Source organism: Engystomops pustulosus, chromosome 1 (assembly GCF_040894005.1).
Source record: "Engystomops pustulosus chromosome 1, aEngPut4.maternal, whole genome shotgun sequence".
Classification (NCBI taxonomy): Eukaryota; Metazoa; Chordata; class Amphibia; order Anura; family Leptodactylidae; genus Engystomops; species Engystomops pustulosus.
The window spans coordinates 202,513,402-202,537,567 of NC_092411.1; the positions used below are offsets into that span (position 1 = coordinate 202,513,402).

The window sequence follows — 24,166 nt, forward strand, 5'->3', positions numbered from 1 at the left end:
AAATACAAGGCGGTGACTCATGTGTAGGTCAACCACCCAACACCAACGTGAGATCACTGGGTGATGAGGTCATAAGGCCTACATGCACTGTATACACTGTTCCACACAAGTATATATACATAGGAATGGGGTATCGACTAACTTATAGGATCATGTCCGCAGGACCACTCAGGACCACGCCTCCACAATTATTAACAGCACACTTTAGCTTTTAGCATGTGTGCCATCCCTATAGGAATTTTACATCATACCTTAATCATTGTTTGTATTTCTAGTGAGGATATGGCTTTGGACCTTGGGTGATATTTCATTTTCATTTTTGATCTTTTTTGTGCCGATTGGTATATAGTTACTTGGCCTTTATGCCAGTTATCTTTTGACTTGCTTTAGATCAATCACTATTTGGGCATAGTGCCATAGTACATTATATTAAGGGCCTATCCTCACATTGTGCCAATTATAGGTGCCAGGTCCAGTATTTGCATACCTATCTTACACTTGTCTGATACGATCTGGTATTGTGCATGTTACATAGGGTGGTGTATGATCATCACCCGGTGATCTCACGTTGGTGTTGTGCGGTTGACCTACACATGAGTCACCGCATTGTATTTATTGTACATTATATTTTTAAATGTTTTTAAATGTACGTCTATGCTTTTGTCTGTCTCTGAAAAAAATTTATAAAGGTCTTATTGACACCAATATGGATATGTTGCCAATCCTCTATATGGCCTAGCAAAACAAGGAAATTGCAGAGAGACAATACAGACAAAGGATGTTCCAAGCTCATTTGACCTTTGCAAATTTCTCCAATGAGGGGGGTCAACAGTTTTGTCTGGATAGAGCTTCCCTCATAAGCTTGTATGAGAAGCTTAATAATGCCATTCAAACAAAAATAGGACATTCACATGCTGTGCGTGGCCTCACTAAAATGATCTTGGCCATATATTACATGGCAATTGCTCCCTTCCAGGACTGCAGCACTCATCTACCATGTGGTGATAGATGATATGTTTAAGATCTGTCATTATTATATCTCCTTCTCCAAAACTCTTGCTACTATCCAAAAAGACAGAGAGGAGTTCCAGAAAATTGCAGGAAAGCTAAAATTAATAGGGTTAATTGATTGTATTCATGTGGCTTTAGTGCCATCAGCAGCGAATGAGGAAATCTATTGGAACAGGGTTGGGTGGAGTATTTCTAGTTTTTTTTGTTTTTTTGAGTGGTTGATTTCCTTTAAGATAGTCATTGAATATTTGATATAAGTAAAATTGAAACATGCATTAGGCACAGTTCACATATCCATAAGTAGTTAGCCTCAGGCCCCTTTCACACTTGCGTTTTTCACACGCGTTTTCTGCGCGTGCTTTTGACGCGCAGAACTTGCATTGCACTCTGACCCATTGTAACCAATGGGTCTTTTCAGATTTGCATTTTTTTCACGCACACACGCACGGTTTTTTTAACGCACGTTTAAATCTCGACATGCTCTACTTTTGCAAGTCACGCGCGTCATTAACGCACCATACAAGTCTATGGAGATGCATCAAAAACGCATTGCACTCTGAGACACATGCAAGTGCAATGCAAGTCCAATGCGTTTTTCACGCATCAATTGCCATAGAAAAGATAGACCTCAGTCCTGAGTCCATTTCACGCGCATTTTCTGCACGTGAAAAAAGCATTGAAATTGCATTAAAAACGCGCGTGAAAAACTGAGACACTGAACAAACACTGACTGAAAACTGATTGCACTCTGATGCAAAATGTGCGTTTTTCACTGACCAAACCCTGATCGCACCCTGATCAAACTCTGATGTGATCTGCAACGCAAGTGTGGAAGGGGCCTTACAGTAATCAATAACAAGCAAAATATGCACATTAGATATTTAGAGACATATGACCAAAAATAACATACCTTCATCAACATGATGAACGTCAAAATTCCCAATCGCCTGAACTTGATTGGGGTGAAGGGTTTGTGCAATTTTCTGCTCCACCCATTAGCCACTGAGACAGATTGGGCCTACCACAGTCTTCCTTGTTGCCTGTTTTTGTTTGTCCAGCTTGCTCTCCTCCTGCAATCGTACCATTTCTTCTTAAAGACAAAAGGTGAACGGTACCTTGAGAATTTATTTGTTCTAGGATCCCAGATCATATATGATTCTTTGACGACAGGGGAAGCCTGTCAAGATGCCGGCAGAACAAAAGTTGTCAATTTTGGGAGACCTAGAAAACAGGGGGAAAAAATAAAAAAATTTGTTGAAGTAGTTGTCTGTTGAGCAATAACCCCTGTAAAAGCACTATGCAACTGTGTTCAAGTAGTTGTCATTTAAGCATAAGCCCCTAAAAGCATTATGCAGCAGTGTTCAAGTACCGTATACTGGGAACACCTATTGACTCAAGTATAAGCCGAGGGTGGGAAATGCATTGGTCACAGTCTCCCAGTATATAGCCAGCCAGCCCCCAGTAGTATACAGCCTCCCAGCCCCCAGTAGTATACAGGCTGCCAGCCCCCAGTAGTAACCAACCTGCCAGCCCCCAGTAGTAACCAACCTGCCAGCCCCCAGTAGTATACAGCCAGCCATCCCCATGTAGTATACAGCTTGCCAACCGCCAGTAGTATACAGCCTGCCAGCCCCCAGTAATATACAGCCCCATGTAGTATACAGCCTGCCAGCCCCCAGTAGTATACAGCCCCATGTAGTATACAACCTGCCAGCCCCCAGTAGTATACAGCCTGCCAGCCCCCAGTAGTATACAACCTGCTAGCCCCCAGTAGTATACAGCCAGCCAGCCCCATGTAGTATACAATCATCCAGTCCTATGTAGTATACAGCAAGCCAGCCCCCAGTAGTATGCAGCCTGCCAGCCCCATGTTGTATACAGCCTGCCAGCCCCATGTAGTATACAGCCTGCCAGCCCCCAGTAGTATACATTCTGCCAGCCCCCAGTTGCATACAGCCTGCCAGCCCCCTGCCGTATACATCAAGCCAGCCCGCAGTTTACCAAGCACATACAAAAAAATAAATTTACATACTCACTCTCTGATGCTCGTCGCTGCTCCCGATCTTCGTCACGGTATCTCTTTGGTCTTCTGTCTGCTGTATTAGCCAGCAGAGACGCATCCACGGGATCTGACGGCCGGCGCACACTATGATGTCATCAGCAGCAACACCGCTGCATCATAGTGTGCGCCGGCTGGCAGATTGCAGGGAAGCGTCTCTGCCAGCTAAAAGAGCAGAGAGAAGACCAAAGAGGAGCCGCCAGCAGCTGCAATAAGGATTGCGAGCCGCGACGAGCATCGGAGGTGAGGTAGTTGTATGTGAAGTTATCAACCCTGTAAAAGCACTATGCAACTTTGGCACCAACCACAGCGTCAATGCTTTCTAATGGCAGTTCATGAAAATATATATTTAGTTTTGGTGGTTAATTTGCCTGACATGTTCTCTTTAAAAGTCCATGTCAAACTCAAAATGTGCACACCAAATTTTTGAAGCTCAAGTAAAAAATTTGTGGTGCTTTTAATTTTTATATCGGTGTATGAGACATTTTAGATTTGTACATAGCGGACAGAAGTTAATATAGAAAGTATTATGCAATAGATGATATTAAATGATATCCATATGTATCTTTTGATCACTTTGAGTTCCATTATATTGTCTTTTCTATCTTTGTCTAACAAAATAATTGCATACTACTCACTGTGAACACTGTGACTACAGTAAAAGTGTGTATAAGGCCTAGTAAGCTGTTCCATCCTCCTAGAGTGTTGCTCAAAATGCATTTCATTCCATTAGTATAAATGACTCTCATTCTAAGTTTAGCCGTCCGGATGTTACCTGAAACTAATGTCAAGCAAAGCTTCTTTCCATGACTCATTAAACTGATAAACTGATGCATTTAACACTCAGAGTACACTGTAAAACCAATACACTTTCTTATATATTAAATAGTAATATATTACTGGCTATTGTGTAAAGTACTATCCAGTTAAAAATATTTTGAAGAGAGTTGAGATTATGTTCATGTTAGGAGCCTCCATCCCTGATTCTGCTTAAAATCTGGGATGAAATATCTTACATGCCGGAATTTTTTTAATTTGGTAAAATAACCAATTATTTTCATACTTCTCACACTTTACCTAATAAACACTAAATTCTGTCCCCAAATAATTGTTTTGTTGTTTTTTTTTGCCACCACTTTTGATCCAAATGCAAGGTACTTTAAATCTTGAATTTTTTTCATTGCTGAACTGAATAGAGCAGATTATAATAGTATATTTTGCTGCTTTCCTCTCCAGCAGTGATCTGTGTATCTGAAAGCCTTCTGAAGTCTGTACACAGTACATAGCCATATCTCGGAGTGGAGGCTTACAAATAACACCTTGCATACCAACAAGGCAAACTACGGACCTGAGGCAAAAACTGATATGACCCGCCCCCTTTATCAGTCTACTCCTGATTGCCACAATTGAAGGCAAATCTATAAAAAGCATCTACAATCAGAAAATGATAAAAATATTACTAATGATTGAGAACATCCCCACACCAGATCATTGACACCCTGTGACTGACACTTCACATGCTGATGCTGCCTCACACACTAATAGTCAGTCAGTGACAAAGACATTAGTTGGCTCTAGTGCATTACAGGTGACAGTTTACTCCCTCAGGAAGGGCCATGACTTATAACTGCTGAATTCGCCACCAGTTGTCTTCAGCTCTGTGCAGAAAATCCCCACACTGTGTACCTAAAAATACCACAGTCAGTTACATTATTATGTCACCTTGATAACAGTGCTCCTAATTAATATATATCCCTAACAACACAACTGACCACACAAGTAAACATTCTTTATATAGGCCACCAAATAAATGAAAGTATGCACAGCACCCACAATTTATTATATATACCAGACCCACCTTAATTATAGATAGCATATACAGACAGGAACACTCTATAAATAGTATATAAAAGCAGACATCTTATTGATAGTATATACAGCCAGAAACCCCCTCATAAACAGTATATACAGTAAGAATCCCCCATAGATAATATATACATGCAGCCCCTCCCTTACATAGAATATGCAAGCTGGACACCCCCATAGATAGTAAATACAGGTAGGACACCACATACATTCACATCTCCCACAGTACACTGCTGAGCAGTACATATAGTATATACAGGCAGCGCCCCAGGTATGCTTGCTGCATATATATACAGGCGGTCCCCTACTTAAGAACACTCGACTTACAGACGACCCCTAGTTACAAATGGACCTCTGGATATTGGTAATTTATTGTGCTTTAGTCCTAGGCTACAATGATCAGCTGTAACAGTTATCACAGGTGTCTGTAATGAAGCTTTATTGTTAATCATGATTCTTATGACAACCAAACATTTTTAAAATCCAATTGTCACAGACACCAAAATAGTTCTGGCTGGGATTACACTGATAAAATATACAATTCCGACTTACATACAAACTCAACTTAAGAACAAACCTACAGACCCCATCTTGTACGTAACCCGGGACTGCCTGTACAACTTCCGGTCCCTTGCTGCTCCAGGCATTGTTTTGTAGAAACATGGGTACCGTACTCAAATATGTTTTTATAGTGGTGCTCTTGTTGGGTTCTCAGTCCAGAACATAAAGAATGAAAAACATGGTACACACCAGCTTGTAATCTTTAATTTTTTTTCTGTTTTAATTCAAACACTTTATACTTACAGAGTGTTGACTACACTCACCGGCCACTTTATTAGGTACACCTGTCCAACTGCTCGTTAACACTTAATTTCTAATCAGCCAATCACATGGCGGCAACTCAGTGCATTTAGGCATGTAGACATGGTCAAGACAATCTCCTGCAGTTCAAACCGAGCATCAGTATGGGGAAGAAAGGTGATTTGATTGGTGCCAGAAGGGCTGGTCTGAGTATTTCAGAAACTGCTGATCTACTGGGATTTTCACGCACATGGTCCGAATGGTCCGAAAAAGAAAAAACATCCAGTGAGTGGCAGTTCTGTGGGCGGTAATGCCTTGTTGATGCCAGAGGTCAGAGGAGAATGGGCAGACTGGTTCGAGCTGATAGAAAGGCAACAGTGACTCAAATCGCCACCCGTTACAACCAAGCTAGGCAGAAGAGCATCTCTGAACGCACAGTACGTCGAACTTTGAGGCAGATGGGCTACAGCAGCAGAAGACCACACCGGGTGCCACTCCTTTCAGCTAAGAACAGGAAACTGAGGCTACAATTTGCACAAGCTCATCGAAATTAAACAGTAGAAGATTGGAAAAAACGTTGCCTGGTCTGATGAGTCTCGATTTCTGCTGTGACATTCGGATGGTAGGGTCAGAATTTGGCGTCAACAACATGAAAGCATGGATCCATCCTGCCTTGTATCAACGGTTCAGGCTGGTGGTGGTGGTGTCATGGTGTGGGGAATATTTTCTTGGCACTCTTTGGGTCCCTTGGTACCAATTGAGCATCGTTGCTACGCCACAGCCTACCTGAGTATTGTTGCTGACCATGTCCATCCCATTATGACCATAATGTACCCAACATCTGATGGCTACTTTCAGCAGGATAATGCGCAATGTCATAAAGCTGGAATCATCTCAGACTGGTTTCTTGAATATGACAATGAGTTCACTGTACTCAAATGGCCTCCACAGTCACCAGATCTCAATCCAATAGAGCATCTTTGGGATGTGGTGGAACGGGAGATTCGCATCATGGATGTGCAGCCGACAAATCTGCGGCAACTGAGCGATGCCATCATGTCAATATGGACCAAAATCTCTGAGGAATGCTTCCAGCACCTTGTTGAATCTATGCCACGAAGAATTGAGGCAGTTCTGAAGGCAAAAGGGGGTCCAACCCGTTACTAGCATACCTAATAAAGTGGCCGGTGAGTGTATATTTCATTCATTTATATATATTTTTAGCAGTGAAGTGGAGAAGCTATAAAGACAAGACAAGTCCAGTGCTGTGCCACCAGTCCCTGTATGTATACTGAGATGCAGCAGTAATAGTAACAGCCAGATTGCGCTCCCCCTGCAGGCTCTGCATGCGGCCTATGTAATCACAGCCAGGTCCTGCAGTGGCGGTTGTGATGTCAGTGCTGTACCTCTATACATACAGACATGGGGTGATGGGGGCACAGCACTTGACCGGTGCACCAGATGGGGGTAGGTACAACTGCTTGTTCTTACATCCCAAAACCCATTTAATTATGGAGGGCACCAGCACCTGATTCTTCTGGTAAATCTGCCCCAACATGTTCAATACTGTATAATGTTATCTGCGTGTTTTACGATTCCATTAGTAGTCTTTCTAGTAAAGAGAAAGGGTGGGCCCCAAAAATTATTTCCTCTGGTGGGCCCAAGGTACTCCATTCCGACCCTGCCTCTATAGCACAGTAACACTAAATATCTGGAGTTGGAGCCCTCATCTATTGTGAGAATAGTGTTTTTTTGACCCCCCATTTCTCTGCCAGCATGAAAGTATAGTTGGTGAAAGTGACCTTGCACATAGCTCCCAACCGTCCCGATTTTGACGGGACTTTCCCGTTTTTCGTACCCCTGCCCCGCGTCACGGGCAGCTATGAGATTGTCACGGATTTCCCCCCCAGGTCCCGCTGTGTCCCGGCGCTGTGTCCGCATAGTAAATACTTTGAAAGTCTGAACTCACAGTACAGAATGGCTTCTACAGACATCGGGAGGGAATCCTTTTCAGAGACGTGTCGGGCTTAGCGGAGAGCAGGGACCACGTCATCAGCTTCAGATCTGTCCATATATGGTCACTGCATCTCCTAGGGTTCCCCAGAGCAGACATCGGGCAGGGAATCCTTTTCAGAGAAGTGTCGGCTTAGTGGAGAGAGCAGGGACCACGTCATCAGGTCAGATCTCTATCTGTCCATATATGGTCTCCAGGTCTTCCCCAGACACAAGCTCTTTATATAATTAAATTACATAAAGTTTTGGCCAGGCTGAGATTCGAACCTGGGACCCTCTGCACCATAGACAGGAGCTTAACTAACTGAGCTATAAGCCCAGTGATACAGAGCTGGGGATTTCTGGTAAGTAAGACATGTTATCTGCCATTTACACTGTGACACAGACTAATGCACTTATATATAGAGAGGGATCTTCTCAGAGATTATTATTGTAATTATTGAGACTATTATTATTATTATTATTATTATTATTATAAATGTTATTATTATGGAGATGATTATTAATAATGGTAAAAATAATAATAATCATCTCAATAATAATAATAATAATAATAATAATAGTCTCAATAATTACAATAATCTGAGAAGATCCCTCCCTATATACCAAGGCAGTATATAGTCATAGTTCTTAGTTACCAAAATTCTCTACTTGTTAATCACTGAGGTTATAGCTCAGTTGGTTGAGGCGCTGTGTTATTATTGTACATGGACACTGCAGGTTCTGGGTTCAAATCCCAATGAGGATAATTTTTTTTTTTTTTTAAATTATGATTTTTATTATTTTTAATATGGCTAAAATTTGGGGCGTGGCCAGGGAGTGATTGGGGGTGTGGCTTAGGCGTGCCGCCATTTTGTCCCTCTTTCCTTTTCCCAAATGTTGGGAGGTATGCTTGCATGCTTGTGGCTCTCTCCATCCATGCTCTAGACTTCATCCATGCTGGAGAGTGCAGAATCAGTTTAAATAAATTTTCCATTCAGGTTGGCAGCGAGACAGGAAACTTCTATTTTCAAGATATGTATGGGTCACTGAAAACTAACCTAGACAGGAAAGGGAATCAGATTCACAATTTGACAGTACATTTAGGACAGAGCTGTTGCCTCCATCTGGCCACTACATGTTCTGTCTTGCAAAAAGTGACATATGTGCTCGGTGGGGCTATGGGGAGAGTTGCAATACGCTGCATCCACTTCCCATAGCTGTCCGTTGCCTCTGCTAAGCACATACGTCAGTTTCATTAGGGCAGTGACATCAATGGGGGAACACCCCATTCATCGTCTGCAGCCGCATTCAGGGGAATGAGGGGGTCCCCAGGGCGATGTATCCCACTGTAAAGGTAGACAGTGGGATACAACTGTGCCATACGTTGTAAATACACGTCAGAATCCTCCGAATGTGTTACAACGTATGGCAATTAATGTGGTGTGAACCCAGCCTAACACATACAGAAGGCCTGGATTTTGATGTTGATTTGGTTGTGGATTTTCAAAACTCTTCATAACCAATAATCATCTAAATCCAGAATAATACAATCCATCCAGATTCACTGTAGATTGTTTGCTTGCATTTCGGTGAGGAAGTTGCAGAGTATTTCTAATCTATTTCCATAAAAAAAAGAGATATGCAGCAGAAAATTAACATGCAGAATTTGATATTCGCAAATTATATAAAGATACATATGGATCATTCCCTTACTGCGTGCACAGTAATTTGGTGGATGATATAGGTACTGTAATCTGCATCAGATTTTCTGCACTGTTTGGAAATTCTGCTGCAGAGCCTGGCCGTGTGCATCTCCTGTCCAGCAAATGTGCAACCATAACCAAGCTTGGCGCTAGCTGTCAGACTAGGTAGGTGGTGGCGAACTCACCCAGCAAGGTCCCTGTGGGCTAAGGCACTGCCTAAAGCAGATAAACCACCCTGATAAGGGTGAACCCGCTATCAGGAACCTAACTGATAGTCCCTGAGTGACCCTACAAAGTGACAGGAAAGACTTACTTCATCTGGCAGCTGCTGGATGCTGGAGCGGACAGGTAACCAGAAAACAGGAATAAACCAGTGTTCACACTAGTGCACAGTATACTAACACAGGCCTGAGGCACGGAAAGTGGGAGAACACTAGGAGGTAAACGATACTGAGGGACAAACAACGATATATAAGGTCTTCATGCAGGTATACACAGGTCAGCTCCAGATACAGGTACAGACAAGATATACACAGGCCAGGTTCAGATCAAGCAGGTAATATACAGGTCAGGTCCAGATACAGTTAGACAAGCGGAGACAAACAAACCGGTTCAAAACCAAGATGGCTGCAAAGGTACAGAATCGGATAGAAAACACAGAATACCAAACAAGATAGCAAGAGCCCTAGATACATAGGTAAGACTTGAAAATAACCAGCCAGGTATGATGGAAATAGGCAGATATATAAGGCCGTTCCCGGACACGCCTCCAGCAGCACACTGAGGGAACTGTCCATCAGGCTAGTAACCCTTGCTGGGCAGGGCTGAAATGTAAGGAGTAGGGTGTGGCTCAGTTAATCCAAACACTAAGCCACAGTTCACACACAAATAAACGCTTCTATTCTGCCAACTGCGGATAGAAGGACGTTTAGGCACGGATGTTACATACTGGCCCCAGGTGATGTAAAAATTAGAAATAGTGTTGATAAGGAGTATATACTTGGTGTGCATTGAATAAAAAGCCAAAACGAAAACCGATCCAGCTCAAATCCAGCGAAGCATGGCGTTCCATAAAATGTTTCTTTAATTTGTAACATTAAAAAGGACATGGACAAAGACATCGGAATAAAATAAAAGAAACATTTTATTGAACGCCATGCTTTGCTGGATATGAGCTGGATCTGGTTTTCGTTTTGGCTAATGGTTCTCAGGTGGAGTGAGAATCCGCGCTCTCCCGATGGCGTTTCCACGTGGTAGTAGCTGAACGCCACCCGATTGACTCTGCATTGAATAAAAATACTTTACCAGGGTATCACTGGTACAAAATAGTGGAATTGCAAATAATACAGTTATTCGGCACTTCAAATGGATATAATGCAAAATCTGTTTCTTAGAAAAACCCTTTTATTTGGTACAAATGACTTATAGAAACCTAAAAACATAAATTTCATATATTACACACTAAAGATAAAGTAGTTTCCCAAAGCATCCTAAGCATGCTTATTTAAAAACTCTCAATGATAATACATTCAATATAACTAAATGTAGACCATGTTTCAATATGTCCAATATGGACAAATTTGTATACACGTCAAGATAAAAAATATATATGTTCCTATAGTATAATTGTTTTCTTGCAGCGTTATAAATTTGTACTCTTTCTTCACTTCATTGGAACAATCCTGCACCTCTCATTACCTCTGGCCTATCTTCCTATATGGTACAGTAGCTCAGCAATAATGTACGTTGACTGTGCACATCTTTTAATGCCTAACACAGGCTGCAACCAGAGGCTGAAGTGGGTGCGTGCAAACATCTCTGTATACCAACAAGAGCAGGCTGTGATGGGAGGCACTGTGCTGGACTGGAGCGCAGGAGAGAGGTGCATATAGCCTGTTACTTATTTTTACATTACACGGAACCAGAACTAAAAAAAAATTGCCAACCTGAACAATCGCTTTAAATGTCATTGTTAATCCAAGTATGCTCAGATGTACACACAGTGGGGTGAATTACTCTTAGTTTTTTTTTCTTATATTTGGGCAAGATTTTCCCAAAAATGTGTGACTTTTTAGCCCACCCAGCAAACTACTGATTTCAGTGTTTCACATGACTCATCTTTAGAATCCAGATGCTGGCATTTAAAAAAGTCACCAATTTTTGCTTAGCCAATCTCCACTCTCCTGTTGGTTTAGGAAAAACTATTTTTTTTTAAAATGACACAAAAAAAAACAACAGACTCAGATGCAACATTTGTCACATGTCAGATGAAAATTTCCAGACTAAAGATACATACCCCCAATGTTGTTTTTCAGATATACCTAAGAAGGTCTGTAGAGCTGCAGCTGTAGCTCTGTGAGGTCAGAAGGACCTTTTCAGGTCTGACAAGATGGTGGATGACAAGAGGTGTTTCCAGGTACAGACTCCATTTAAACATACAGCATATTTTACAATCTAGAAATTCTTGCTAATAAGTTACATAATTTATTTAGCTTTTACCACTAGCAGTGCTTTGGATCTTCAGGTAAATACACGCAGGAAAGTGTGGACATTATCCTCTGTTTTTTCTTCCATGCCCCTCCTCACACAGATTACATGTAAATAACTATTCCCCTGTTGCTAGCCATACAGTGGAGTGTAAGGATTTTCTAGGAAAGTTGATCCTTGGAATTATCACATGCCCAACATTTCATTAGGAAGAGGGTGAAGGCTGAACATGCCCAGAGGGCGGATGGAAAGAAATGCCCCCTGTGCTGGTGGTGTGGGACAATGCAGCTCACTACAAAGGGATCAAGACATAAAGCACATGTCTGCCCCCCTCATGTGTCACACTCTAGGTCAATGTCACTTAAACCGCTCTCAGGGTGACGTATGTGTCCCATTCAGGAAAAGAAGAATTTCCCATCTGCATTGCCTTCATTTCTGGGGGCAGAGGCCGGGGCTGCAGCTCTCCTCAGCCGGTGCCAGTCAGACTGAAAGCTAGGCGCCGGGCACACAGGCAGCAGCCATGCAGCAGGAGAGCCTGGAGAAGAGGGCACAGCTCCTGGAAGCCGGGTACGTGGAGATACCCTTCACCCCAGAGAGGAGGGCAGCGGGCACTGCGGGGCTCACAGTCACCCTGAGCGCAGCGGGCAGAGCGCAGGGCACGCAGGAAGCGGAGCAGTGCCCTGCAGCTGGCGGGAGCCCAATGACAGAGGGCAGATGTGAGGGCACGGCGTCCTCCTCCTCCTCCCGTGCCAGTGACTCTCCGTCCCCAGTTATCATGCCCCCACAGGGCTGTGCCAACGACGAGGCGCACTACATCACCACCCACGAGATCCAGCTCTGCGAGGCAGACCAGGACCCGGACTACCCTGACTTTGGACTGGCCCCATCTACTTGGAGTGAGCCGGTGGACAGCGCCCCCTGCAGCTTCCTGGAGTACGCCTCGTTTGACAGCCAGGGGGGCACCCCGACAGATGAAGACTGCAGCTACTACTTGAGCACCGCCAGTGATCCCAACCCCACAGACAGCCTGGGCAGCACCTACTCAGACAGCGAGCAGCCATCCCCGGGCAGCAGCAGGAGCAGCACCAAAGCGGGACACATCCTCCTATCAATCAAAACTGCATCCAAGGCTATAAATGAGCCTAGCAACATCCAGAGCAACCAAAACAGCGCCGCTGCTGATGCCAGGCATGATCCAGACATGAGCTACTGCCTGTCCACAGCCACTGGCAGCAAAGCACTGCAGCAGCATCACTTCCACCCGTACCACCAGGCAGCGGATGCCCATAGACTGGTGGCCATACCGGCCCGACTACAAGCCCGCAGTGGGGTCCATGCCGACATCTCCAGCGGAGCCTCCAGCGCAGTCAGCGAGCTGGACGATGCCGACAAGGAGGTGCGCAGCCTGACCTCCAGGGCTTTCCGCAGCCTGGCATACCCCTACTTCGAAGCCATCAACTTCAGCTCCAGCGAGTCCACCACGTCCTTGTCTGACCAGAACATAGGGATCAACAGCTGGTCCTCCTACCTGGACTGGAAAGGAGGGTCTTTCCTCTCGCAGAAAGCAGAAAAGACCCTGCATCAACATTCATCCACTACCTCCAACTTTGGGCTCAAGAAAATAGGCAAGGATGCGAGCAAGGAGCAGCAGGTGTATGTGCAAGCCAACAAGTCCGAGACCAAGGCTTATGAGCTGGTGGTGAGCGAGGTGGCACAGAAGGGGACGAATCCAGCATGCACCTCCAAACGCATACAGTCTGGAGCCCGGGTCGTAACCTTAACCGAGACCCTTAACTTCAGCAGCAGCAGTAGTAGTAATGTGAAAGCTAGTGCTGCCGGGAATGAGAGAAGCAACAAGGTAGCCACAACTGATCATGCTCCAGGCTCAGCTGGCACAGATGGGGTTACAGAGACACTGCCAAGAGACCGTGCTGCTGCCCCAAGCCTGGAGGTGAGCAAGCAGAGCTGTAGCACTGGAGCAGAAGCCATGGAGGGCGCCCACAAATCCAAGTATGCTTCAAGTCTGCTCAAAAACATCATCTCCAAGAAGATGCAGCGGGAGCAGGAGCTCAAGATGGAAAGAGGGGAGCTCAGCGACACCTCTCAGAAAGCTGCCGCCAAAGAGGGTGAAGGAGCCAAGGGGCTACAGAGACAGAACTCCAAGTTCTCAGAGGCAGGTTCAGACATCACCTTGGTCAGCACTGAGGACTTGGGGGAGTTTTTGGAATCAAAATCGACGACCGCTAAAGATGTGACTTCTGTAGAGAAACGACTGTCACCATTTGAGACTCACCAAGAAGAGACTATATGTGAGATGAAGAAGACCGCTTCGGAGAGCATGAAGGGCATCTTTCTCCGCAGTCAGAACAGTGCCTTCAGGTCATGGAAGGAGAAGGAGATAGAAAAGATGGAAAAGAAGATCGAGGAGAATGTTGCAAAAGCAAGAAGAATAAAGATCCCTCTAGAAAGAGACTGGAAAGCAGAGCTAGGAGAGATCTCCACTGTGCAGTCCACCAAGATGTCCCGGCTCTATGTCCCTGGCATACAACACACTCCCAAGGAGAAGCAGGTGGAGAAGCAAGCTACCAAGTACTCCGTGTCCACCTATGCCCACCAGACCTGCTTCAGCCGCAATGAGAATGAAATCAAGAGCGAAAAACTCCATATCCTGGAGGCCTCTGTGAGCAGGATGACCCCCAGGATGACCCCCAAGCCCCAGGAGATTAAACTAAAACTGGGATTATCTACTGAGAATAAAGATAGCCCATTTAACATCGCCAAACTGCTGACCCCCAACCTAGCAGTCACTGCCGCCAGCCTGTCCAAGGTGGCAGAAGATCTGAGAAATCAAGTACCTTTGAGATCTGAGGTTCTGGAGAAGATGCCTCAGTTCCTTGTGAGAGATGTCAGAGAGACAAAACCCAAAGTCCAGGGGACGATCCACCAGGTGAGAGATGTCAGGAAGCTGCTGAAAAGCTCCTACAGCCACGACACAGGTGAGGGCAGCGACCGGGGCAGTGTCATGTCTGACCACAGCACCACAGACCCCAAATCTAAGCCCAGCACCAATGTCTCCAAGGTGTCCTCCTCCCTGTCCCCCATAGTCATAACCTGCCAGGCTGTGAAGAGCAAGGAGGAGGGCGAGGACAGCTCGGCGTCTGCCCTGGAGAAGGACACCATGCTGGTACACAGGGCATCTGGCAGGCTGCCGGTGGCCACCATTGCCCCTAATAAGACGGGGCCCAGGATGCCAGTGGTGAAGATCGTATCCAAGGCGTCCAAGTGGAAGCAGGAGAAGCCAAAGGAGCCGGAGGTGAAGCTGCCGGAGCCAAAATCCCCGCAGTCCCAGGCGGCTCTGGAGAAGCTCACGGCCGCGGTGAAGACCATGGAGCAGCTCTATGTGTTTGACAAGAGGGAGTGGAAACGCAGGGACGAACCGCAGCGGATCAAGGGCAGCCATGTGCAGTCCATGATCGCCTGCCATGAGGCGGCAGAGGAGGCAAAGCCCATGGCCGAGATCCCGCGCAAAGCCTCGGTGCCCCTGGTCAGCAAAGCCCCCGAGCCGCTTCTCCGCCGGAACTCCCACCCTGGGGTGGAGAAGACCCCCGCCAAGCCGGCCACAGAGAGCAAGGCGCCCCCCAGGACCTTCCAGGTGTCCAGGTTCACGGAGGGGAAGAAGCAGGAGCAGCAGGAGAAGCCGTGCGGCAGAGCCGGGGGCAGCAATGTCCTGAGTGTCAGCACTGCCCCGGCCAAGAGCAAGCAGCAGAGCCTGGAGTCCACCCTGAACACCAGGAACAGCCGGCCACAGCCGCCCACCAGCCTCCGCATCCCCGGCCTGGTCCGGGACGAGCCCAACAAGAGCGACGTGCAGCCGCCCTCCCTGGTGCGCAAAGCCAGCGCCGACTTCGAGAACTACCTCACCATCCCGGTGAAGGCCGAGGCCAAACCCCCAGCGAGCACCGCCAAGGAGGGCTCCCCCAGCACCAAGGACAGCGCCCGGGAGGCCGGCAGCATCATCCGGGAGGCGGCCAGCACCGTCCGGGAGGCGCTCTGCACCCTGCCGCCATTCAGCGCCAAGACACAAGCCCCCAGCCCCATCAAAGCGCCCAGAGACTGGAGCAACAAGGCCAAGGAGGGGGTGCAGCCCACTAGGGCAGCTTCAGCAGGCTCTGAGCCTCAGACCCCGGACTCTGTGCCCCCAGCCGCCATCTACCATCACCCTCTGCCACCAGTAGCCATGGCAATGCCCAGTGCCCAAGGCCCCATCTATTACTCTCCCCCCATGCCCTCGGGCACTCCAGCAGAGATGTACCCCCAGACCCAGAGGAAAATGCTGGTAGATCTGGCCACAGGACAGTATTATCTAGTGGACACTCCTGTGCAGCCAGTCAAAAGAAGACTTTTTGACCCAGAAACTGGACAGTATGTTGATGTTCCTGTTCCCCCTCCTCCTGTTACCCCAGTGCCACTCCCCATGCCACAACTCGCCCTTAGCCCTGGGGCATATGGACCTGCATATATGTTTTATCCTGGGTTTTTACCCACTGCCCCTACAGCTGTTCTCCCTCCAAACTCCATACAAACACAACTCTCTACTCCAGGCAGTGATCACTCCTATGACATGCCCCTAGTGGAGGGGTCCCAGCCAGGAGATATGGGGATGGCTGATAGTCCCTACTATTTAGCTACAGGGTCTGCAACTGCAAATTCTACAGTCGGACAAGCCACAAATATCAGAAGAGGATCCATAGGTTGCCCGGAGGGAAAGCAGGTCATCAGTATGCTATCCCAACCTGGGCCCAGGATTGTGGCTCCTCCTTCCTTTGATGGCACCACTATGCGTTTCGTTGTGGAGCACAGATGAATGCCCAGGTAAAAATGCTCTACCTAGAAGTGGGATTTCTGTAATGCTTGTAGGGGTTGTCAGACACTAAGGCAAAAGGCCCTTTTTTAACTACTTGTTCTCCTGCATGTTCTGGGTAATAGCAGTTCTGCTGTGCCATCTGGGGTCAGGTCATGGACATAGCAGTGGTTGACCTCTGCAGTGACATGGGGGTCACAACTAAAACCAGTGATTGACCCAGAGTTACCTGTCCACAGATGGCACGTGGCTCTATTGTGGACCTGTAGGGAACAAATAGTTGGGAACCATTTGTTGCTTTTAAACTACAATGTGTTTGAGTCATATATACATATTATATATATATACAGTCCTATCAGGTTTTTGAGTACATAGAGAGACCACTGTCAGTCCCTTCGAAGCACCACCCACTGGACTCACATCTAAATGAGTAAATGTACAGTCAGCTGAAAGTTTTCTCCTATAAACTACAGCATCCATTTACTTACTTACTCTGCCACTCATGAAGAATTCTATACATGAACAACACGTGCACAACGATGTACAGTACGTCCACATGTCATGGATATGCCGTGGATATCCTGTCATGGAGAGTAGCATACCTGCCCACAATATGCTGCTGCTAAAATTGCATAAAATATAAATAATATAATAATAATAATAGTAATATTAAATAGTAATCTAATAATAATATAATATAAAATGGGGTTTCATGCATATTTGTCAGTGTAAAATTTGCTGCAGATTTGTTTTGCTGCAGATTTTGCTGTCCATAATACTATAGATATACTATATTCAGGATTTACATGTTATGTGAACAATACAAAATATCTTTTTATAGGAATTGTAAAGCAACATTTCAGCTAAAAGCCAGTCAGTATATACATTAGAATAGCTCCAGCATTTTGATAAAAAACATTTCTGTTGTTTTTTAGTGACAGCTCCTGTAAGAGGTCCAACCTAGTCCTCCATACATACCCTTTCTAACTCTTTTCTAGTTCATGCTGACTCAAGTAAACCATGCATTGGACTGATGCAAGGAATATGACAGTACTGTCAGTTTGAAGGAATATACAGGAGATATTCTTTAACCTATTGACTGTCTCATTTCCCATAAGCGCTATTTTTATCTTCTGACTTGGCATTAGAGGTGCATGAGCTGAGCCATCACATATCATAAAACTGAAGGTCTATAACCTTTAATGAGCTGGACGTCTCTTTACTTTAACTACAGTTCATTCTGGAAGGCGGATGCTAGAAAAGTAACAGTTACCATCTACGATTACTTCATTATATAATGTCCTCTGGGTTGTCACATAGGTGTACATAGGTGAGCTGGTAGACAGCCCAGAATAGAAAATATCTACATAGGTGAATTGTATAATTCAGTGAATGAATAAAACATCATAATGTAAATATTATATCTAACAAAACCCTCAATCCATAAATAAAAAAATAAAAAACAAATAAAAAAACAAACTTTGTGATAAACATATTGCTTTGTATCCACAGCTAACTCATGACAGGTACGGTTAAGTTCCTTACCTCCTTAAAAAAAAAGTTAAGAAAGGAGGTTTAAAGTATCAATTAAATATCGATATCAATGTTGATATCAATGGGATTATTAGTTGATATGTTAAACCCTTACTTTTTTAATGGAGGCTAAGAAACTGAGGTTCGAACAGTAATGTAAACTTGACCTAAGGGCGGATATGTAACACAGGTGCATTATATATGAAACAATGAAGGATGTCACATGGGTATTTGGTCAACCAGGGTCTGTGCAGCCCATATATAAGTTAATAATGCTTTACATGTGAACACCTTATCATTTAATTCTCTTGTTTCCACTTTTCAGTATCTCCATACACTGAACATATCTGCTGATTTGGAACAGGTTCCCCGTTGAGTTGAAGGACGTGGGGCTTGCACAAGGCTTGGCGGGCCTAATGGAAACCTACAACATAAGCTTTGCTCGCATGCTGTGAATCATGTGAAACAGAGCGTCGCCGATGTAACATGAGTCAGAAGAGGAGGCGGAGAAAAAAAATCACAGTGGACAGATTGTGTGAGTTTGGGTTCATAGACTATAGCATAGTTAGCCAATGTTAGGCTTTCACCGAGGTTCTAAGTTGGCCATACTTTTATATAGGCTCTTATGTGTATTTCTTTTTCTCTTTTTATTTTTGGAATTTGGATTATTGCAGAAAAATTGATCTGCAATGGAAGCTTTGTTTGAAATAGCATTAATGGTTTCTATGTATTACTGTGCTCTCGGGTATTAGAAACATTCATTGTGTCCAGCTAACTGGAATCACTAGGTAGGTTACCGTATACGCAATCTATAATTGAATCTCATGTGATTTTTTTACACTACGGGCAGGTACCTCACTGTGCTACCACACTGTGCTACTAAATTTCATAATCACTAACCAGAAGACTCACATCTGTCTTGGGTGCCTTACTCTATGCTGATCTATATACATATTGATATCCATGATCTATGCAAGTGACATACTGAGTGATTAATCTAAGGACTTTGAAATGACAACAAAACACTGTAAAAGATATAATCGACAAATTGTTATTAGTTCCAATGATTGTGATTTTTGACATCCACAATGGAATAATCATAATTAATGGATTGCTATCAAAGGCCAATCATTGAACTAACGACACATATCCCATATCCACTGCATAAAGGATAAGTGTATGGACTAGGAGTCTGGCCATAGTTTTTATATGCAATCATGAGAACAGTGGTCTGCACTCCCCTGAAGTGCTCTGTGTCAATGGTGCACATTCTAGACCTACACATTTCTATAAGGCAACAGAAGATGATAGGGGATAAATGTCAATAGAGGCACAATCCTTATATTGTATGAATACATTTACAACTGGGCATTACCATACCCTTTGTTTCTGAAGTGTCCCTGTTCAGTCTAGCAATGTCGCAGTGTTTCGTGAAATGTTGAATTGTAATAAGTGATAAAATACAGAGTTGTCAATTCAGTCATTTTCAAGAAGAAAAATAGAGGAACACTGCAACACAAATTTATAATAGAAGATGCTCCCAAATTAATTATAATTCCTTTATTTATATAGCGCACACAGATCACCGAGTATTTACCAGCCTTCACATATGTCTTTTCCTGTTTCAAAGTAAAGTTATTTATATCTGATGACTTGACATTAGCGGTCCATGACCTGAGCCATCACAGATCATATTCTGTTACCTCTAGTGAGCTTTAAACCCCTTTACTTTAAGTGCAAATAACACTGGAAGGCGAATGATAGTAAAGCAAAAGTTACTGCACATGGAAAGAACGTGAAAGTCCACTATAAATTGGTGGACAGCCCTTAGTAAATGTGCCCCACTGTCTGCTCCTGCTCCATCATGTAATGTCCTCTGGGTTGTCACCTTCCTTTCCCTTATACGCAGGTGTATTGGTAGACCGGCCAGACTAGAGGATGTTTACATAGGTGAGTCGTATAGATTTCTGAATGCATAGTAAATCATAATGTAAATATTATACCTAACAAACCCCTTGACATGTTGCACTTTACAAACAAACAATGAGTAGTCACACACTGATACATATCATATTTGATAAATAAAAGTAATTTGTCTTCACTAAAGCAGACATGGCATGTGCTCTTTATGTGCTACAGGGAGAGATTTACTTGTGTTTTAGTTTTGGCTCTGGCACAGAGATTTGTCATATCTGGTGGAATGAGCCATTTACTAGCTGCTGCATTGATAGTCTGAAATGTACTTGGTATTGTCTTACACATGAAGCTGTAGCAGAACTCTACTAGCACATATGAAGGATGCCCTGTGTTATTGATACAGAAAACTGCTGGGCAGTACAGAGCATGATTTTTGAACATCTTTTGCTAAGTCTATTTTTGTGCAAGGTCTTTTTTAACAGTTGCTTTATCAAGCTAAAAGATTCTGGGATTTTTGCAAATACATCTATATTGTTTGTCAATTCTTCAGCATTTACAACCTTTATTATAGCAAAAAAACATAAACACACAGGGCTCTGACGCACGTTTTTCATGAATCTGGCGCCCACTCCAGCACATTTTTTTGGTGCGCCTTTAACATTAGGCGTGTGACACAATTCTGTCGAGCTTTGAATGTTAAATCTGGCGCACGGTTAGACTGAGCATCGGAACGGCCCCTGACACAAATGTGTAACATTAGTAAATGTGCTTCACAGTCTATCCAGAAGTTACAGCGATGGCTACCAAAGATAAAGGCAATGGTGCATTATATTATTTACTGTATTCAAAGGTGAAGGTGGGACTCCACTTCAAAGGACATCTACCAGTATATTTATGATGGTAGATGTCCTAAACTTACTTTCTTGTGACGTATGTAAGGGAATGCAGGCACATTAGCAGTTTTTTAAAAAAACACTTTATAAAAATATTCAAACGAGCTGGAGGTGCTCTGGGCTACGTCACCCGAGCACCTCTTGGCTCCACTGCCTCCATATGCACACCCCCTCCATGTTCAAGGCGCCTGGTCTCACCCTCGATCTGCTGACATCACAATCAGTGGGCGGGACTAGGCTGCACTAAACACGGAGGGGGCGTGCATATATTAGCAGGCAGTGGAGCCTAGAGACGCTCGGGTGACCTCTGGCTTATTTGAATATTTTTATTAAGTGTTTTTTAAAAGAGTGCAGAGGTATCTGGTTATAACAAAAGTGACATCATCCCCTGATGGATGTAACGAGCAAGTAAGTTTGAAGATAGATCTTTAAGATTAGAAGAACATGGTACTCCTGTCAACATGTTATGCATGGAAGAGCAGCTCATCCCTATTCTCGGTAATACTATACTAGACATTTCATGGACAAGGAGTGGTGCTGTTCTCAAAAGAAAACAGCCATTTTTGTTTCAACAGAGCGCCAGTAAAGCAGACAGTGAGGATGTATATGGAGTGCTAGTAATATAGTTATCATTGGGGGTCCCAGCAGTTAAAGCCCTACATAGAAAAAAAGAGCATTTTTTTGTGTTCCTTTATTGGATGGACTACATTTCAAAAGATCCATGGCATATTTATCAGTCAGTGCATGTTATAAATTGATGTCTAAAACATCATGCACCACATTTATCAAAGAATTTACACAAGTTTTTGACTTTTGACCGGTACGGAAAAAAGGTCAAGGTCTCTGGAAAAAAAGGGGCCGTAAGGGGCCCTGCCCTAATCCTGCCAAAATATACAGTCAACTTTAAGTAGGTGCAAAAGAGGTACATTAAAGCCAACTTTAAGGAGTTTCAATGTAAGTCTTAAACTACATAAGATTTATCATTCTTTAGTAAATCATATGAGACACTTTAGTAAATCTACAGCAGTAAATGACTGCACACCCAACAGAATGGTTTTCGCTGCTGTATTTCTGCAGCCATTCTGCATGGTTTTATTCTGTGTTTCTATATTCCATTGCAAAGGGTTAATTCTGCACCCAAAGCCTACCGCATTGTAAATCTGTAGTGGATATCAATTGTAGATAGGATTGATATAATCCCATACACTACAATACTACTGCGTTAAGATGAAGATTTTATGTACTGAAATCCACGCTTAATATGCACCGTGTGCCTTGCGTTGATTTTCATGTGTGTCTCAGATGTGATGTCCTTAGCTTATTTGACACTTGTTCCTCTTTTTATATCTTTAAATTGTGATACATTTTATATTATTAAAGAACACTGTCATGTATGGGCCAGTTGCATTCATTTTAAGGTTAGGAAATAGATGGGGGGCAGGCTCTACATTTACATAGTGACTTCTGTAGCATGATATGACAAGTAATCTGATTTATACTGAAGAGCAAATGTTACATGACGGCGGTGTGTCAAGTGAAATATAAGGCAGCTGCAACCTTTGGCTCCTTATCAAAATAGCCTAACTTTATACTGCCCAGAGCAATAAATAATAGATCAACTTCCATTTCATTTCTGATTTAGAAACCTATATTCATATACACTGTTAGAGAATTGTGGGATCATATAGATGGGCCAAGATCTCTATTTCTGGGCAAGAGTAGGGAGTAGTTACACTTATGTTTATCTCTTACCCTGGAGGACCTGTCCTGCCTTTGATCTGCTTTTCTTGTCAAGAAACCTTTGTAACAAGTAGAAATAAAAGGTTATAAATAGTTGTTAAAGTCAAAAAGCCTATTAAAAATCATTTTTGATACCTATTTTTTGGTACAGAATGTGCTGTCTATATTAATAACAATATGGGTATGTTTATCCTTACACCTATAATGACATTACAAGGCTATCTTACCTAGGATTTAGAAGTTTATAATCTATATATGAGGCAGTAAGTTAGATCTGTTTAATAGTAGCTTTTTTCAGTTGAGAAGTAGAAGTCAATAACATTTTTTTTTACCAATTTATGTTACCAGTATGTGCTCTATTGTAGCTAGTGTTTGCCAGTATGTAAAATATATCAAAGATGGACTTCGATAATACCATGCACAGAAATGGTACGGATGATAAACTCCTCTGATAAGAAATGATTTTGTAATACTATGTTATATGCATAGCTAATATGCTGCCTTTTGGATTAATTACCTCCACAAGGGTATCACCAGTATTGTAATGTTTATGAGCTGCTATGTAGTTTAACTAAAACTTGGAAGTAAGAAGAGATGTGTAGTGTTTGTGTTGGACTTTTACAATAAGATGACTTCCAATCATACAGAAGTGATGGCATATCATTAGGCTATATCGTACCTTTACTCTCTGATCTTATGCCATCACTTTCTATGGTGGGAAACCACTTTTAAAAGACCCCCCTTTGTTGTTCATATTGATAATTTGTCCACAGTTGGGTCATTAGTATTTTATCAGTGGGGACAGACAACCATGATGATTTGAAATTACTGATGAAATACCAGTGACCAAACCTGTGGATAGGTCATCAGTTTACCAAAAGAAAAGTGGCTCTGAAAACCCCCTTTAAGGGCTCATTCACACAGGGCAATTTTGATGTTTTTTATTTTACTAAAGCCAAGACTGGATCCAAAAATGTTCTTTCCTTGTACTTTTTAAATCTTTAGAATCCAATTTTGGTTTGGGCTTAAAAACAATGTGTGGAACTGTTCTAATTGTAACTGGACACATCCTTTATGTGCCCGATGTCCTGGATGATTTGCATGTGGTTTGAAGGACTATGAAAGTAAAATGCACCTAAAGAAATGTAAGGCTAAGCCATACGTTTTATCCCAAAGATCTGTTGGTAACATCGACATATGTTTACATAGGGAGAGTTAGAACATAGACTCCATTTGTTCAGTTTGCATCAAATCATTACCTGTTCAGTAATATAATTCAATAGATTACCAATCATGAATT

At 43.5% G+C, this 24,166-nt stretch overlaps 1 protein-coding gene across 1 annotated transcript; it reads left to right on the forward strand.

The window, feature by feature from the left end:
• Positions 1-12,280: 12,280 nt before the first annotated feature.
• On the forward strand, positions 12,281-21,784 carry C1H4orf54 (chromosome 1 C4orf54 homolog). Its single transcript, XM_072118242.1, has 2 exons — positions 12,281-16,794; positions 18,642-21,784. Exon 1 carries the CDS (start codon positions 12,443-12,445, stop codon positions 16,784-16,786), a length of 4,344 nt encoding a protein of 1,447 aa, XP_071974343.1. The 5' UTR covers positions 12,281-12,442; the 3' UTR covers positions 16,787-16,794; positions 18,642-21,784.
• The last annotated feature ends 2,382 nt before the right edge of the window (positions 21,785-24,166 follow it).